The 20,372-nt window shown below is 33.0% G+C and overlaps 1 protein-coding gene and 2 non-coding genes across 4 annotated transcripts in view; 1 reads left to right on the top strand and 2 right to left on the bottom strand.

Moving 5' to 3' along the window:
* Positions 1-1,753: 1,753 nt before the first annotated feature.
* ITP (ion transport peptide) overlaps positions 1,754-20,372 on the top strand; it is a 147,717-nt gene continuing 129,098 nt past the window's right edge. The window contains exon 1 of one of the 2 annotated variants that reach the window (XM_088236380.1): positions 1,754-2,001. In XM_088236380.1, the coding sequence (XP_088092506.1) occupies positions 1,999-2,001 (3 nt within the window). In that variant the 5' untranslated portion in view covers positions 1,754-1,998. The remainder of the gene's footprint in view (positions 2,002-20,372) is intronic. The other variant, XM_088236384.1, reaches the window with a different exon arrangement.
* On the bottom strand, positions 7,064-7,136 carry TRNAV-CAC (transfer RNA valine (anticodon CAC)). The gene has a single exon. It is a non-coding gene; the product is annotated as a tRNA-Val (tRNA).
* TRNAY-GUA (transfer RNA tyrosine (anticodon GUA)) lies at positions 7,451-7,539 on the bottom strand. Its single transcript is given in 2 exon segments — positions 7,451-7,486; positions 7,503-7,539. It is a non-coding gene; the product is annotated as a tRNA-Tyr (tRNA).

The following is a 20,372-nucleotide window of genomic DNA, read 5'->3' as shown; positions in this document are numbered from 1 at the left end:
GCAGACATTTGATTGGTGGTTGTTAGAATGTGGTAATATAAAAGGTCTGTAATCTTATTAAGAAAAGTACTGATCAAAGAAGATTTTTTTCGTCGGGATGCGTCGGATTGCGTGACAGGAAAAAAATGGTAATAATATTAGTGCTTCCCGAAATTAGAATTGAAATGCTTTATGGAAACGATACAACAATACGAACTTTTAATTTTACTATCCGAAGGATAAAAATAATTAGTAAAAAACTATCTACACAGTAAAATGCTCAGAATAATAATGCGTAACCTAGAGAGAAGCCCTTATTTCATAGAACGCAAGCGATGTTGGTTTGTTGGTTAGCAACCATTTTGTTTTGTTTGACAACAAACACATGACGGTTCTGCCGGATGCTTTTGTCGGTGTGCTTGGCTATGTTAGTAAATAACTTGGATATTTGCGTTATAATAAATAAAGATTGACTATGGTAATTTGCAGTATGTTTGGTTGCAGCAGTAGGAGCGTCAACGGTGTTAAAGGAGTTAGTTTTCACAGGTAATTGATTCCGAAAATAGCAATGTTAACCTTGAAATCGCATCTAAAATGACGTGTCCAAATTTCAGGCCGCTACAAATCGCCATTTCGGAGATGTGACGGACAAACAAACAAACAAACAAACTCAACACAGGGCTTTGGTTCCATGGAGTTAGGATTTGTGTCTCAATAACTGTAACATAAGTATATTGTGAATAAAATGAATAAATAAATTAAAAAATTAACACACACATGTATTTTCAGTTTTATAAAATAAATATAGGCGAATTATAGAAAAATAAATTGGAATAACCCTGCAATAATAAATACACAGGTACATATTTAAAAGCATTTACAATGCAAATTAATATCCATTTGGCAATTCTCGACCTGAGTACGACCTATTGTTTTGCTGCGAACAGTAGCTAACTTAATATCCAATAGTCATAGAATGGTTTTCCTACGTTTGGGCTCCTCTATAGCTTGGCGCATTATTACCCTGAGGTAAAATGCATTATTGACTTTAGTAAATAGACGATTTGATATAATTTGCGCTAATTACACAAACAATTATAATTTGACCTTTAAAAAAACGTATTTCGTGTCAGCGAATTTTTTATTTTTATTTTTTATAATACTGATTTTATGAATAGATTTAAATATAGTTTAAATAAAACGTTTTGCTAAAAATATCAATAAAATTCTATGGCTGAGATTTCATTAATTTATTTTGACCAAGGAGCGCTTTCGCCTAAGTAGGCATCTTCAGGACTCGTGCATTTTGGTTCTTCTTCAAATTAAAATTCGTTTATTTCTTTGATCGATATTTTTCACGCACCTATTTAAAATGGTCGCTCTCCCAATCGAGACTGTTCATTTCACGAAAAAATATTTAAAAAAGCTTTTTATAATATCAATGGCTAATCAACCACACGCAGAAATAATGATTTAGATTTCGCTAGAAGAGGTATGTTTATTCTTAGTAAAAATATATGACAGAGAGATGTTCACGAGCCCATTAAGTCGAGCCACTGCCACCCCCGTATTAAAGAAGCTGACAAAGAAATAATGACAGAGTTTTGCGTCACGAGTAAAAGAATAAGTGGACATGATAACCATACGGGGTGGCTGATTACAGTATTTCTATTGCTGATCAACCCGACCACAGACGACCTTTGAATGGAAACGAGCTGAGGGTGGTCTCGCAAGATGGCTGTATATAAATACACCCCATAACCCAACGAGGCTCATCTTCCACTTTATGTCGCGGAAGAAGGGCGCGCTAAATTAAAACTATCTCGAATCGAATATTAGAAAGATCTATCAGTTCGGGGCTTCGGGTTTTCCAACTTTCGGACAAACTGAAAAATCGGCTAGCTTTAAAGTGTAACTTTGACCAGAGGTGTTCCTTCTCCAGTTTCCAATGTGCTGTTAATTAAGTGCTGGATTGATCTGTGCTTTCTTCATCCGATTTTAACTTTACACGCTGCAAATATGGTGAGTTAAAAATATTGATTCACTTTTAATTGTATCTCCTGCTTACTTTCAAATTATTGATTGTTTTCTCCAATCTATGGGGATTTAACGTGAGCGTGTTGGATTGGGACATTCACTAGGTACTTATTGAATCCGCATAAAAACAATATTCTGAGTTTGTCCAAATTTTTGTAGACAAGGACTGGATTTAACTCCCTGGGAAGCTGTTTATAATAACATATTACAGCAGAGATGAAGAACATTTAAGAGAAGGTAATATAGAATATTATAGTAATATAGAATATTACCTTCTCTTAAATGTTCTTCATCTCTGTTGTAATATGTTAATATAAACAGGTTCCCAGGGAGTTAAATCCAGTCCTTGTCTACAAAAATTTGGACACACTCAAAATATTGTTGATAAATCCACGCGGTCCATGAAGAAGTATAGAAATCGAAAAAATAAGATTTTTAGGCGTTGCCTAGTATGTAGGTGTAATAAATAAATTAGACGAATCTTACCCGCATAAATAAAGGTTTCAGCTCTTTAACTTCACAAACATCAACAGATGTAGGAGTTGAAGGAATATAGATGTTCGAATATGGGCAGAAATGTGAATGTTACAAAGTGTGTAAAGTGGCCACTTAAACCAGTCAATGACAGGTCATAAGCCCTGTAGATGCCTAGACTTCTATATTACCTTACCTTAAATGTTATTCATATCTGTTGTTATATTTAAATACGTATAACATAAAAACAATAAGATACAATAAATCAATAATTTATTCGTAAAAATTAAGTAAATTTCTTTATCCTAGAAAACTTACACCTCGTTTTTGCAAGTTTTATACAATAGGATAAAGCTGAAAAGCAAAAAAAAAACAGTTACAATGCATCCAATTTAAGTATCAAAACACAATTCCGAAGAATACAAAAATAAAGAAATAAATAAAATAAAAAATAATAGCAATGGAATTATAATAAATCAGCAAATATAAATAAAACATATACAAAACCTTTGTTTTTCTTCTGCCGACCGGTTTCAAAGCTACACAAGCTTCTTAATCAAGGTATACTTAACGAATGAATCTTATCTTATTTTATTTTAACAGTGATTTCTGAATATTATCGAATAAATATACTTCGAAACATATGGAGCTAATAAGCCAACTATTTTTGTCATGCTGCTCTTGTAAATATGGTAATTTGAAAGTGAGATGGATACGATCCTTAAAACTAGAGAGTTGGTAGAAAAAATAAAAATAAGTGGTTAAAAACAAAGTTTTTTATTTTTATTTTATTATAATGAATTACCACAAAGTTAGTGCTTCAAATATAAATTTTAATCAACAAACATAACGCTTATCAGTTCATGGTTTACTTCTTCGTTCTAATTCTCAAGGCACTCTCTTAATACCCATGCACAATTCCTCTTTCTTCTCTAACTCATATAGTGTCCATGCGGCTCGACTGTGGAATCAAAGATGTTACTACATTATCTTTGTTTAAATCACGTCTGAAGAAACATCTCCTTTCTCTTCACCTCCCTTCCATTTTCCTTTTTCCTCTTTTTTCCTTTTTCCCATTGAGTAATAGTTTTGATTTAAGGTAATTTATAAATAAATACGTTTGTTCCTATTTTTATATTTCTTTAGCTTTTTAATCTTTTTTTTATAATGAATATGTTCTGTAACTTGAATTATAAAAATAAAACTATTTTATTGGTTGGTTGGAAGAAATTGCCATTTGGCAATAAGCCCGCAAATGTACAAATAACATTATGTACAAAAAGTTAAATAAATAAAAAATGATTTTAAAAACTCACTATACAAGCTTCCTTAATTTGTACACTGTAAAATGATAATAAACGACGATAAAACAATAAATATTTTAACAAATTACAATAGGGATGGAGAATACCTTAAATAAGGGAATATGGAAGTCTAGGCTTTTACGGGGCTTATGACCTGTCATTGGCTGGTTTAAGTGGCCACTTTACACACTGTGTAGCATTCACCATTCTGCCTACGTTTGAACATCCATATTTCTTCAATTCCTCCATTTGTTGATTTTAGTGAAGTTAGGAGCTGAAACCTTTACTGTTGTGAATAGATTCATCTGACTGAATTATTGTCTACGAACATTTGGACAAACTCAAATATTGTAATAAATATTTTAACGAAATTTCTCTGTAAACACGAGTTTTCACTCTATTAGAGAGAAAGAAACGTTATTATTAATTGTGTATGTACAAACAATTTGTAATTTTAAACTTATTTTGTCAAAAAAATTTTTTCAATAAATAAAATATATACAGGATTGCAGGTTAAGTCGACATAGATCCTTTAAGACGTTGTAGTTTCCATCATTCATGACTGATTTGACTATGAAACACCGTACCCCAAACTGAACCGTTTTCAAGATATTGCATATTGAAGTTTTTTTTTAAATCGGATTTTTGTCTATTGGCCTATTTTTTTTTGTCTTTTTTGCCTCTAATCTTTTTTTTCAAATCCTTTCATCAAAGTTTTTTCTAAGAATTCTGATAATACAGGCGCCGTGGCGCAGTTGGTTAGACGGTCAACTGTGAAACTGGCGTCGCGGGTTCGATTCCCGCCAGTTGCAAGAAAAAAATCCAGAAAGATTTTTTTTCAATTGGTCTGGGTGTTGTGGTGTATTATTAATAAATTCCTTTCACATCCTTTCTTTCCTACCTGCTGACAAGCCTCTAAAATAGAGGCTTAGCGGGTTATTCCTTTAAAAAAATAAAAAAATACCCGTGCTTGTTATACCTTGTTGGATAGCTGATAAACCGTGGATATTTTTTAATTCATCTGCAGTATAACTGTTGTAGACTTTTAAAAAAATATTTAGGAAAGAAAAAAATATTTTTAAGAATATTTCAATTTATAACAATCAATCATCTACTACGAACTGCGACTCAGTCGGTTCAGTAAACTGAAGTTTTCGGGTTGAGAATAATGAAGCAACATATCTACTACACATAAATCGCAAACACAAATAAATTGCTTGCTCCATTATTATTTAATATTTTTATAAATGATATTATCAATGTTTTTCGAAATACAAAATTCTGGCCTTTTGCTGATGACAACAAGGTACTTAAACTGATTGAATCTCCCAATGATTGTTATCTTTTTCAACATGATATTAATTGTTTTAATGAATGGTGCGACATCAATTGTCTTCAACTTAACATTGAAAAATGTAAAATAATATCTTTCTCGCGACGAAAAAAACCTATACAATTCAACTACAAACTTAAAAATACTTCCCTTTCAATGGTTTCGTCAATAAAGGATCTTGGCATTACTTTAGATAGTAAACTCTCCTATCGTGAACACATTGATAATATAGTAAACAAATCTCTCAAACTTCTCGGTTTTATCAATAGAGTGACGGCAGACTTTAAAAATATTAATACCATCAAAACTCTTTATTGCTCACTAGTTCGACCCCATCTAGAATACGCTTCTCCTATTTGGTCTCCATTCTACAGGACTCATATTGACCATATCGAGTCTGTCCAACACCGTTTTCTAAGAAAAGTGGCATGGTTGCTCGGATTACAAAGGGGTAATTATTCTTATTTTGAAATAGAGCAATCTCTTAATCTGTCTTCATTGGAGAGACGTAGAACTGAGATGGACCTTATATGCATTTTCAAAATACTTAATGCTTTAAGTGATGTCCCATCTCTGTTGCAATCAATTTCTTTTCATGTTCCCAACCGTGTCACCAGAAGTCAAAATCTGCTATTTATAAAATCTTCTAAGAGCAACTTTGGTTTTTATGCCCCAATGTCCAGAATGTGTAGATTAGTCAATTCATCACACGACTTGGAATTTTTTGGGATAGATCTTCCGGCTTTTCGTAGATCTCTTCGCGACTAAACAGTGTGGGATGAAGTTGGATTGGCATGGTTTAGCTCAAAGTTTTTGGTCTTTCGTTTTTTTTAATATATTGTATACTATTATTGTTTTGCCCTTGTTTGTCTTTGCTAAATAGTTTTATGTTCTTTTTGTTCAGTTTCTTGCATTTTTGTTTCTTCATGTAACTGTTGTAATTGGCTTAGGCCGTATGTATATAATAAATAAATAAATAAATAAGAGGCAAAAAAGCCAAAAAAATTAGGCCAATAGACAAAAATCCGATTTAAAAAAAAACTTCAATATGCAATATCTTGAAAACGGTTCAGTTTGGGGTACGGTGTTTAATAGTCAAATCAATCATGAATGATGGAAACTACAACGTCTTAAAGGATCTAGGTCGACATAACCAGTAATCCTGTATACATAAATAAAGTTCGTCCTTACTATATTCCGCCAACCCAAGATATTCTATAATTTTGTTCCTTTCTACTAAAATACTAGTATTATTGTATCGCACTCGACTTGTTTTTTCAAAATGCATATAAGGTATACGGTATACGTCGATATATATACATATTTCAACAGTTTAAATAAATAAGTGGAATTGTATTAAGTATTCTTAATTTACAACTTTATTTATAAGTTTTAATACAATTTCATGTAATCTGACAGTGCTCGGAGCAACAACAAAATGTTTCTTAAAAAGTTAAGTAAAGTAAAGTTTAAAGTTAAATATTTGACGATAAAAAAAAACGCAAAAGTAATTTTTTTAAACATTACTGTTTGTGGTGACTTGTAATTTTAAACAATTTATTTCCAATTACAAAATGCAGGTACTTAAAATGTGTCGCATATTGCTTAATACGGGAAACAATACTATTCTTGACCACGAAATGAGCTTCTAAAACTTTTATTCCTGATATTATGCAGTATTTATGCAGAACGCAGGTTTGTTTGTATAAAATCTAGTAGAAATTGCTTCAGTCCGGATCAATCACGCGAAAATTTGTCGTCAATTACCCATCATTGAATTGTGAAGGACAGAATAAATAAATAATAAAGGAATGCGGGAGAGACGTAAGGCACCAATGACTGTCGAGCAAGTATTTAATTATTTAGGTATCTCTGTAAAAAAACTGTAAATATTTAAAAAAATAAAATTTGATGTGGCCTAGAAGAAAAAGTAAACTGTTTCCGCCCGGGATCGAACCGGGGGCCTTGTGCGTGTGAAGCACACGTGATAACCGCTACACTACGGAAACATGACAACTGAGTGGCGAATAATATATTATAAGCCAATAACAAAAGCATTTTTATACATTTTCTTATCATATCTGTTTTCTTTACGTACACCGTGGTGCATAGAGTACAATACTGTATTGATGCATTAATCGTAGCGTTACTAGTGTTTTACTAGACAGCACAACACTACGAAACAGACAAAAATAGCAAAATTGATACAAATTATAACCTGGACGACAGCGCTCACAAGTGATAATTGTTTAGCAATAATAGTAATAACAAAAATTTTATTCACACGATTAAAAATTAAATAAAACATGGAAAAAAAAAAGGATCCTTCGAGCCGGATTTGAACCAGCGACCTATGGATGACAATCCAGATAACTCTACAGTCCACCGCTCTACCAACTGAGCTATCGAAGGTCTGAGCGGAGGGGCCAAAATAACAAATAAATGTGGTAACGATAAAAAAGTGCTATCTATGACGTAATGAATATTATTAGTAGAATTTATTGTTTTTCTAGTGCACTTATTTGAGATTAAAATAGCCATAAATGGAATAACATCGAAGGGCATCTTTACACATTTTTATTGGGTACACGCTTTGTAGCGCATGGTATGATATTTATTTATATAAACGCCTAATGGGCATTTTTATGGACACATTTATATTTGGAAAATTATTATAAAAAAAATAGAAAGACTCAATGGTTAGTAATAGTTCTACATTATCTCTGGTTTATAGTAGACTTTGTGGGAGTGGAAGCGAGAGAGAGTTTGTTGAGTTGTTTATAATTTAATTTGATTCAGTGATCGTTTGAAAGAAGACAACTTGTTATCAAAGAAATCAAGACTGGTATGTTTGTTGGCAGACCTAAGAATTCTGGGCATAGGGGAATGAAAACCATAGTTAGTTCTATGGATATCGGTATGAAAGAGTAAGTTTTGTCTGAGGTTTCTAGTTGGGAAAATTTAATTTTATTGAGCTCAGTAGTTCAGGCGCATCAAAGAGTGAGTTGAGAATTTTAAATAGGACTATAAGGTCGGATTTATTTCGACGGTCTTGAAGAGAAGACATATTCAAGGTAGTTTCCAACTCATTATACGTATATATGTCTCTGGATAAGCCCAACCACCAGCCTATCTTTCTTAAAAATCGATGTTGAACTGATTCAATATTCTTGATGTGAACATCATAATATGGATACCAGATAACAGAGGGATACTCTAGGTGCGGGCGAACTAGGGAACAGAAGAGAGTTTTAAGGGTATTGATATTTTTTAAGTCAGCTGTGCTTCTGTTAATAAATCCAAGAAGTTTTAAAGATTTATTGATAACATGTCCAATATGAATTGTAAAAGAAAGTTTAGTGTCAAGTATAATACCCAAATCTCGTATACTAGACACAGATGATAATATTTCATCGTTCATTTGTTTTATTCTAGCAAAATAATTTTATAAAACAATACTTCTCAATATACATCGACCAACGTAGTAAGTTTTCTTTATTGCATGTTTACTTGTCTGTGTCAAACACCAGATACCATTAATTAGAGCTTGGAACACACATGACAAGTGAAGCAGTTTTTGCGAGCGGTAATAATTATTATTAGGTATTCTGGCTTCTAGTACCTACTGTCTGGACTCTGGACCAGGGCCGCGCGGAATATTTTTAAAAATATGATGCAACTCTTCAAAATGCCGATACAAAATATGCAAAAAATTTACAAACCCTTTTTGTATATTTCGGGTTCAGGTTCAGTGCCGAAATACGGCGTTTATTGGCAAAAATAAAAGTAAATACACGCAATACAAAATAAAACAAAAAAAGTATTAGACTAAAATCGAATTGCAAGAAAATAATCCTAGCAGATACAAAAATATCTGTTAAAGCTACCTACATTTATAATATGCATGTATTTATACTATACAGGGGTTCACTAAACCCTGTCACATCCGAAACCACGATGATCAGCATGACCAAGAAGACATATTGGCACATTAAAATATTTTTTTAGAACGAACAAAATTTAAAAAAATAAAATATTAAAAAAAGCAAATGGTTGATTAATTCTGCAGGGGTGAAACGAGGAGGGGGAAGGAGGGAGTCTGATACTGCGCCGCGCTCCCCTCACTTTTCCCCTGCAGAAGTCAGCAACCATTTGTTTTTTTAAATATTTTATTTTAAAAAAAAATTGTTCTAAATATTTTTTCAAATATGCTAATATGTCTTCTTGCCTATATTATACTAATCATCGTGGTTTCGGATGTGACAGGGTTTAAAGAACACCCTGTATGTACACGGTTTTTCAGGGCCAGACCGCGAAACGTCAGAGGAACATTTCTCATGGTTAGCTATAAAAAAATCCGATTTATTTTTTCTAAAAACTCATATTTAAAAAAAAAAAAAAAAATTGATATCAAAATAGAGTAAATCTTTAATTTCTCGGACTAGCATCTCTTCTGCAAACCCCCACCTCTCTCCGACAAAAAAATGCGATAAAAACGTATTTGAACAACGAAGCGATACGCACCAGACGCGGACAAGGGAAGCGGCTGGGTAGGAGAGGGGAAGGGGTTTGTGGAGGGACTGCTTGTGGATTCACTAAATTTTGAGATTAAAATTATCATTTATTTTTGTTTTAAAATGACTTAGGAAAAAAATTATTAGGATTTTTTTAAAGCATACCATGAGGAATATTCCTCTGAAGTTTCGCGGCCTGGTCCTGAAAAACCGTTCTATTAATATTAATTCTGAAAATCTTTTAAAAAGGTTTTATACAGGTTTTAACAAGGTTAAAAGGTAGCTATATAGAGAAAAACTAAAATTTTCAAGAGATACAATCAATGACGTGTAATGAAGAAATTCAGGAATGTTTGAAACATTATAAAGTTGCCACTTAAACCAGCGAGCGACAGGTCATAAGCCCCGTAAATGCCTTCATAAAAATGTAAGCTGCGCATAATGTATTCGCCCATGCTTACCTATTACTAAATTACTCCAACAGTATTTTTATTTCGCTGCTCACGCCGCGGCGCGCCGCTCCCACAGTATCCATATAACTGTATAATAGCACGGACTACCATGGTCTGGACCCTGGGCACGGGCATCTAAGAACTCTTAATTAATCGGTAGGAAACTATCATGACGCGTTGCTCCGTCGTGCCTTGCGTTTCGCGAGTCATTGGGTCCTTTACTGACGAAGGAGGATTTATCGAGGATTTATAGGAACAAAGTTTAAAATTAACATGACTCGTGACGTATAAGGGGCGTGGCCAATGCCGTTTTTGCGAGAATTCAAAATTACAAATTCGAAATATTTTTATGCTACTTATAAGATTAACATATTACAACAGAGATGAAGAACATTTTAGAGAAGATAATAGGCATCTACAGGGCTTATGACCTATCGTTGGCTGGTTTAAGTGGCCACTTTTCACACTGTGTAACATTCACCATTCTGCCCGTATTTGAACATCTATATCGCTTCAATTCTTTCATCTGTTGATGTTTGTGAAGTTAAAGTTATATAAAAAAAAAGAAATTGTTGCTTACTTCTGCAGGGGTGAAGCGAGGAGGGAGCGGCCTTGCAGTTCAGACTCCTCCCTCCCCCCTTCTCGTTTCTTCCCTGCAGAAGTAAGCAACCATTTGTTTTTTCTGATACTTTATTTTTAAAAAAATTATTCGTTCTAAAAAATGATTAAATGTGCCGATATGTCTTCTTGCTCATACTGATCATCGTGGTTTCGGATGTGACAGGGTTTAAAGAACACCCTGTATAGGTGCCTCTTTCATTGATAAGTTTAGTCCGAAGTGAACTTGTCAGTGGAATGCGTTCCTAGAAGTGAACACCCCGCGAGGGTAGGTCCCTAGCAGTTATCCATAAGTGCGCAGTTTAGAAAGGTACACCGCCATACCTGCTGCAGGATGAATGATGCAACGTTACTCACTATTGAATTTACCTGAATTGTATGCGTTATACTTTATACAGTCACGTACGATAGTATATTACAGCTCATTTTTAACTCTCCCTCACCGGTGATGTGTAGCTAGTACACATTGCGTCCAATAACTATAATATCTTTATAAATATAATAAATATTCGGTTTAGATATTCAGTATTCCTTCATTACATATTTACGTATCGACTGAAATAATTTGGTATTAAATAAAAGTACTTATTAGGCACAAAAAGCATTTTTTCGGAAATCAATGTTTGGCATTGTTGCGTGTGCAGAAAAGAGTAAAGAATTTACGCCCGTCGCGCGTCGCAGTCAGTCACGCAGTCCAGTACTAGCTACGAGTATTTAGTAGATCTCAGGAAGTTGTCGTTGAGTCGTTAGCGATACCCAATAATATTTCATGTTTTCAGCAGTTGGATTTGAAATATTATCATCTTTGCATTAAATTATGGTTAATGAAAGCCATTCCCTATAAATATTCAATTTTTCCCTTTTTAAATCTCTTATTTTTTTAATGTGTAGTGACTACACAGCACCGTAACTCGAAGGTGTTTTTAGGACAGTAAGAGAAAGGTTAAAAATATTAATAGAGGTAGGTACATGAAATATACAAAAGTAAATTTACGGCAACAGAAAGGGGATTTTTTTAGAAGAGAATACGGAATTCTAGGCATTTGCAGAGCTCACGCCATTTTACACAGTCTAACATTCACCGCGTGGTCAGTGCGTTTGCCAACGATGCAAGGGGTCTCGGGTTAAATTCCCAACATGGTTCAGTAGCTGCAAGACTTGTTGTAATCTAAAATCTATTTTCATAAATTTGTTTTGTATTTTGCTATTAAAAATATCACTTAAACTCTAAACTTCATTGTCAAATGAAATAAAACGTAAAAAGGGGCTAGTTTTATTACTGTCCATGCGCACTGTAACTGCAAGACGTGGTGTAATCTAGCTCCTACATATCATAATTTATTGTAATACATCATATTTCGAGACGAGGAATTAGAATCCCAACCGTCCATGTGCTCAGTAGCTGCAAGACGTGCTGGAATATTTATTTAATGTACAGCGCCCATGAGCTGATTTTCACAAAAATATTGCTATATAAATTATCCAAATATATATAAATATATGTATGGTTGATGTGAAATATTTATTTTAAGAGTGTTTTCATACAAGAATACTTCATAGTCCCTGGACTGGTACCTGAAGCGAAAGACTGATCACCTTACCTTCATGTGAGAAATTTGATCGAGATATTTTATATTATTTTTTTTAACACCACAACAGGCCAGGAGGCCCAATTACAGTGGTGAATTACATCACAGAACACCCAGGCTTAAGAAAAATTACATTTTAATTTTTGTGTTCTCACCGGGAATCGAACCCGGAACCTTCCGTGCGTGAGTCAAGCGTCTTGGCCACTACACCACGGAGGCCGCCAATATGCTGCGATTGGTGTACCAATCCAGTGCCCTATGCACCATTAGGTGCGGAAAGGGAATGATGAACATTCACCATTTTGCAAATGTGTAAACATTCATATTTCCTGAACTTTAATATCAGTTGATTTTTGTGATGTTAAGGACGTTTTATTTCACCTACTAGAACCCTTAAAAATACCTTTCGATTTTTATACTTCTTTTTATGCCAGTTAGTTCAATCAACAATGTTTTGTGTGCGTCCAAGCGTTTGTAGACATGTAATTTAACTTAAACAAGGTCACGCCAAACTAAAAACAAATAATAGTTTATAGGCGTGTTTCTAATACAAGAAACATAAGAAATTATTATAAAATCAAAGCAAATGTAGAATTTATGGTTGCAGATGCAAGTAACTCCTACCCCAGTTAGAGAATACAGAAGAAAATCGACGTTATGCTTAGATTTTGTTGATTTACTGAACTAACTGACTGCAGTAAGGGATTCACAGCTTTTATAGTAGTCGTCTCTGTTCTATCTTCGGCTTCTAAGTATCATTCTATTTCCTTCACTGTCAGTAATTCGATATCAGCGCTGGGTAATAAGTGTTTAGAATGTTTTGAGATTTTATAGTTTAGATAAAGAAAATGTATAATTCACCTTCTACACTGTCCTTAAGATGATAGTAGGTCAAGCAACAGTGTGCATTGGTTTTCGGGTGAGTCCCATATACATAAAGAAAGAAATCACAAATTCACAAAGTTGAAATATTTTGTAGATATACTTGTTTTCATATTTGTTTTATTGAACATAGAAGTATATCTGATAATTTTTTGAAAAGCTATTTTTATATTATGTAAAAAAAACAAAAAATAAAATGAATTTATGTAACTACATACGTGGTACGGAGCTTGTTCAAATAAAGATTTTCTCATTTAGGATGGTTCAATTTCTTGCATAAAAACCATTTGTACAAGGCGGGTTTAAACATTATACTTTAAACAAAAACACATTTTTAAATAAGTTTACAAGATTAATCAATTCGACCGTGGCTGTATTTTGAAGTCTTACCTAATTATGGTATAGATTGAAAACATTGATTGATTCCACAAAAAGAACAAGCAGGTATGAAGTTTAGCCCAGATGTTTATAGTCTGTTTTTAAAAATCTGGCAGTTATCTGCGGAGAAAATACAATATTTCCCCGTCAGCTGAAGTTTAAACGTTAAAAGAACAAAACTTTTGAGAAGCTGTCATTTTTTTAGCTACAATTAACCAGCAGTTAAATGACGTAAATTTTGCTGTGATGAATAAGGTTTTCAGTTTGATTGGTTGTTTTTCTAAAGTATTTAAACGGTTTTTTCGAAGAGCCTTAAAGCCATTCATAATCGGTAAAATACCAGACTAATTGACGTGATTAGATTCAAAAGCATCAACCCATACCAAGAATGCAGTTGGTAAGATGCAGCTTGTTTTGTTAACGGCTACATTTTTATTCCACAAGAAATCAAAAATGTACATACCGTTATACGCAGAAAATTGTAATTTTTGGGTTACTTATTTTTTTCACAAAATTTACATTACGAAGTACTATGTAAAATATTAGCTTATAGCTGTACCAAGGAATAAACCGCAGAAGTCACATTGAACGAAATGTACAGGAAACAAGATTTTATTATAACCTTTAAACCAAATAAAATAATTTAAATCTATAAAGGACTTGCAATATAAAATAACGATTATTTTGTTCGTAAAAGTACACATTAAAATAGCGTATCCGGGACTACTGTCGTTTTTTTTGCATTGAAAAACAGTGGACTTCAAATTTCAACTTAAAAAAGCATGGATATAAAAAAGTAAGACGAAAATGGACTTTGGTGTTTTATTTACGTATAAAATAGATTATTGCGGCATTTTAAAATTCAAAACGGCAAAAGGTGGATTCACGTGTTTTATCCTCTGGTACATATATTATTTGCACAGATTTATAAGAATGAAATATATTTTTAAATGTTAACAATATCCAAAATACATTGATTTAAGTTTGTAAGTGAAAATTCTTGATGGAAGGACGACATTGGACTATTCTATAAAAATCAAACAGACGTATTAACAAACAATGACATTAACAAAGACCTAACTATGTTGACTAAATGGACAAACACAAACTTACTTACACTTAATGAAAAAAAATGCAATATTATCCATTTTGAAACTAGAAAAAAATGTCATAAAGTAGATGCTTACATAAATAATGAACGACTTACTGAAATTGAACATGTTAAATACTTAGGACTAACAATAGACAGACAACTAACATGGACAATTCATTTCAACAATTTAATTAGCAAAGTGGCGACATTATCGAGTCTTTTTTTAAAAATCAAAAATTTTATTCCAAAAACGGAAAAAATTCTAATGTATGAAGCCTATGTAAAAACTAAAATATGTTATACGCAACTATTATGGGGAGCAGGATATCAAAATGACATAAACAGGCTACAAAGACAACAAAATAAAATATTAAAGTTAGTATATGACCTTCCCTATTTAACTGCAACTAGAGAACTTTTCAAACAAACTAAGCAATTAAATATAACTGAACTCTTTCAACTAGAATCATTAAAATTTATCCATAAATTAGCCACTAATGTTATTGTAGACGAAGAACTAAAACTAGTAAAAAATTGTAGTCAACATGGACATAATACGAGAATATCAGACAAATACCATATACAACTTTCTAAAACAAGACAAGGACAACCAAGACTAATGAACCAGGGACTGAAATTATACAATAAACTACCAGACAAAACTAAACAAAAGACTCAGACAAACTTTTCAAAAGATGTAAAAAATATTATTTTGAACAACAGAGTATAAATGAAAAATGTATATATTATTTTATGTAATGTGAATGTAATAATCCGTAAGGGTTTATAAATAAATTTTCAAATAAAAAAAATAAAAAAAAGTTCATTGTAATTTATTATAAAAATAAAAGACGAGTGATACTTTAATCCGCAAATTTGGAATATCCAGTGACCAGTTTCATCGCTTTTGCGACATCTTCGAGACTGGTATCTTTATTAAGGAGTTCAATGTATTTATACAAAACAGAGGCAAGGATAGATAATTCAAAATCATATGAAAGTAAATTAAATAAAGTTTTTTTTATCTTAAGGATAAGGATCTTGAAATAGGGCACAAATAAACATATTCTTATATGCGCCTAAGAATAAAAATGTACTTAGGCATTTTTCATTTATGTTATTATTAACACGTATTTCTTAACCTTCTGTTTGAATTGAGATTTTTTTTATTTCTGCATAAATATTTTTTTCTATATCGTAATATTATATCATTGTATATTGAATATGTAATATTGAAACCTTCATTGCAAAGTAGAACCGCCTTTAAAAACAATATTTCACGTCGACCCTGCTAGAAATCGAATCCAGGACCTAAAGAATGATAGGGCAAACCAATACACAACAAGGCGGACTTTTTTTTAAATTTTTTTTTTTATACGCCTCCACTCGTTTGCGAGTGATTTTGAAGGCGGACTTATCTCCAATAGATTTCCTTAGAAATGATTTTTACTTGTGAGCAGCCACCGAGTCAAACACACTTGTCCAGGATTCTGGTTCTATTTCACACACAGAACTGTACTGTTTATCCGCCTGGATAAAGAGAAATTGTTTAAAAAAAATTCTTTGAAAATAATAAAAAACCTTTGGCTGTAATTTTTAGATTGTGGTCTTTGTCCTAAACACGATCGAAATAATATCTAGCGACAATTAGTGGAAAATTATAAAGTAAGTCCTTCAAATATTATTTTAGTTTAGTATAAAATGCTTAAGATACGCTGAAATGTACCAGTGCAACATTAGGTACAGATATCAATCTAAATCAACTGCTCCACAACTGTATAGCTTATGTTAGGTTTTTGTTATTTTTATTGAGTGTTTTGTAATATAAATAATATAGATGTACATAAATACCTTATTTTTAAAACTGTCTGAATATTTGTTAATTATGTTTGTTTTTTATGTTAGTCTTCTTTGTTTATTCTCAAATGTAATTTCAAAAAAATACATTGTTAAGAGTCCTCGGCACGGGAAACCCTAGTGAGGTCACAATATTTTTATTATTAATTATAGTTTGTAAGCAAAAAATATGAATAAATAAATAAATAAGATAAGGAAAAAAGACAATACGTACATTGATTTCTTCATCCCCTATTTCTTTTCAATGTTTTATTATCTGTGGGTTTGTTAACCCTCGTTATTTTGAACACGGGTAAGGCGGCTATCGATTCATCTAGATCTAGATTCTATAACGAGGATCTGATTTGTGGTCAGGGGGTTTCGGGACCCCCTTAAAGCGCCCGAATTCGCAGAAGGAATCCCAATAAGTAAAAAGGTCGGAATTTTAACGTAACGGTAAGATCCCAAATAATGATTTACTACCAGCAATAATTGGTGGTCAAATTCAAAGAACAGAATATGACGAAATAGTATTTTTTTCTATATAAAAAGTCTGGAGACTAGCAAAATTGGAGCCGAGTATTTTTTATTATTTTGAATCTTGAAGTTAAATATGTACATATATTTCATTTACAAGTCGTTTCACACGTTATTCTTAACCTTTAAGTTAAAAAAAGCTAAAAAGTGAAAGAACTAAAACGTTGCATTTTGCATCACATTTAACGTTATTTTTTTTATTTTTTTTAAATCCATACTACTTTTGGCCCTCAACGGAGGTTTGAAGTTTATCACTGTCTGAACATTTTGTTAATTATCTTTACTGATAAAATTATATTTTTGTGAGTAAAGATATTACTTAATCACATTACAAATTCGCGTTTTAAAACTACCGAAATGCGAACAGTTTACACTCCGCGGAACTGATTCCGTTGAGCGCCTAGCTAATATTGACGAAAACAATGGCCCATTAAAATAATGCTACCCATTTATTACAAAAAAGTGCAACTCACGCCGTTAGATGCTTATTTAATAAGGTTTAATGCACATTATAAAATTTAATTGGACTGATTTTTTTTCTTAAATACGAAATGACAGCCGGTTTACCGCATAAAATCTACTTTTTCGAAAACTTCAAGCTCTCCTTGAGGGCATCATATATATATTTTTTTGCATTCCGAGTAATCCAAAAGGCAACTTTTTAGACCCCTTTCATTTCAAAATTCGAAGAAAATAATTTGGGCCCACCTATCGTACAGCTTATTAATCTGGAATATGTACAGTGGATACTTTTCAGCAATTTATATTTTACTAGATACAGGGATAATTTTTTATAATTTTCTTTTACATTGATGAGATATTTGTAATTTGATTCAGATTCTCAGGAAATAAAAAATAATCTTACCTAGAGTGCCACAGTTTATCTGTGTCCAGGCGGATGAAGAAAACAGTTCTGTGTGTAAAATAGAGCCAGGGCTCTGGACGAGTGTTTTCGACTCGATGGCTGCTCTCACGTAAAAATCCTGACTAAGGATATCGATTGGATAAAAGTCAGCGTTTTTGTGCAGTGGTTGAAGTGTTTGCCTACCACCTGGAGATCCTGAGATCGGTTCCTGGCGGGGTCGACCTCAAACATTGGTTTTAATGGTGGTTCTTCTTTGGAATAAATATTTAAATATTAATATATACATCAATATCAATATATAACAAAAGACGATGTGGTGCAGTTGATTAGACGGAACACTGTGAAACTGGCGTCGCGACTTCGATTCCCGCCAGTTGCAATAAAAATGTTCAATAAAGATTTTTTTCTCAATAATTGGTCGAGGTGCTGTGGAGTCTTTTTCATAACTTTCTTTCACATCATCACTTTCCCTCCCGCTGACAAGCCTCTTAAAATAGATACAGAAAATAGAGTTCGCCTCGTTGTGTAGCGGTTGGCGCGTTCGCCTGCCATTCTTGAGATTCTGTGCGCGATTCCTGGTAGGATTGATGCGGCGTATTGATTTTCAAGGTCGTTTATTTATTTATTATACGACACAAGTGCCTTTTACAATATAAAATATAATGAGTTAGTTAGATAAACAAAAATTAAAAACTAAAAAACAATATTAAAACATGGGAATAAAAAAAAAGAAAAATAACAAGAAATACATATACAGGGTGTTTTTTAAACCCTGTCACATCCGAAACCACTATGATCAGTATGTGCAATAAGACATATTAGCATATTTAGAACAGAGAATTTCTTTTTAAATAAAATATTAAAAAAAAAAATGGTTGCTTACTTCTGCAGGGGAGAAGTGAGGGGAGCGCGACGCAGTATCAGACTCCCCCCTCCCTTCTCCTCATTTCTCCCCTGCAGAAGTAAGCAACCGTTTGCTTTTTTTGATACTTTATTTTTTTAAATTTTATTCGTTCTAAAAAATGATTAAATGTGCCAATATGTCTTCTTGCTCATACTGATCATCGTGGTTTCGGATGTGACAGGGTTTAATGAACACCCTGTATATACATGTATGTATGTCAGCAAAAAAAACATCGGCAGGTTGATCCTGTATATCGGAATATGAAACAATCTATGCTGACGCTGTTTTAGGTAATTGCCAGGAACATACAAACCAATGCTCCTCATAATCTCAGGATTATCGACCATACCGCGCAACGATCGATATAAATGTGTAGTCAAATACACATTCCTTCTAGTCTCTAAACTGTTGTGGCCAAGCATACCCTGGAGAAACTCTGTCAGATAGAGCCATGGATAATACCCGCACTCTCTCATGTAGAGATATCTCAGAAACTTCTTTTGGCTTTTCTCTATCATAAGAGAGTACTTCAGTTCATGTGCCCGCCAAATCATCGAGCCACTCTCGAGTCTACTTCGCACCAAGGAGTTGTAAAGAGTTCTCAGTACGCGGGTATTTTCGAAAACCCTGGCAGTACGCAGAACAAATCCTAACATCTTCAATGCATTACCACTGATTGTCTCTATGTGTTCATGAAATGTCAGAGTGCTCACAAATCTAACGCTTAGATCCTTAACATTCGATGTTCGTATCAGATTCTGGTCATTTATTTTGTAGAGAAAAAATAGAGTTCCTAGATTGTTCCTAGACTGGCACCTGTAACTCAATCATAAATAGCTATCAACGTGCTTAAAAACATGCTAAGCATTTGAGCGATCACAATGAATAATAATAAACATGCTTAAGTTATCGCAGTCTCAAGTAAACGCGTGTGTAATCTCTAAGTCAACGCTCGTGTCGGTTTGTTTTTTGTTCTCCTCGTAAATAAATACAGTTCACTGGCGAAAAATCGGCGTTTACTAAAAAAAATAATACATTATATTGCATTTGCAAAATAGTAAGGAGTATCTAATACAAATAAGTGAAAATTAAATTACAATTACTATGGCGGCGGCTTTTCTTGACATTTGGTTTGCCAACCGCCGCTGCCGGCTAAATGCAATAAATAGCATGATAAATAATAAATAAATAAATAAAAATAGCAGTTTTGGAATATTTTTCATTTTTATACCGGTGAAATTATTATGTGATTGCGCAGCAGGATTATACGTCGCGAAAAGTAAATATTTTGAATTTTAATATTAGGTGTTCACGGATGTTCCATTGCGATCGCGAATACGATAAACAACCATAGTGAGAAATCGCTATCACGTTGCTTATTAGCACGTCGATAGTTATTTGTGAACGAGTTACTGAAGTGCAGGACTGATCCACCTTTTAGCTTCACGTTACAGATGATCAAGATGCGCAAAATTTGGATTACCAATACAGTGGTTGGGGAAGCGATGACGATTTCAGTTGCTCATTAAACATCATGTGTATACAGTTATTACGAATAAATCATTGATCAATAAAGA

The sequence above is a fragment of the Micrasema longulum genome, unplaced genomic scaffold, assembly GCF_059751315.1.
Source record: "Micrasema longulum isolate JH-2025_06_02 unplaced genomic scaffold, ASM5975131v1 h1tg001547l, whole genome shotgun sequence".
In the NCBI taxonomy this organism is placed as follows: domain Eukaryota; kingdom Metazoa; phylum Arthropoda; class Insecta; order Trichoptera; family Brachycentridae; genus Micrasema; species Micrasema longulum.
Note: the sequence above shows the minus strand (reverse complement) of the source record. Positions and strands in the feature narration are given on the sequence as shown.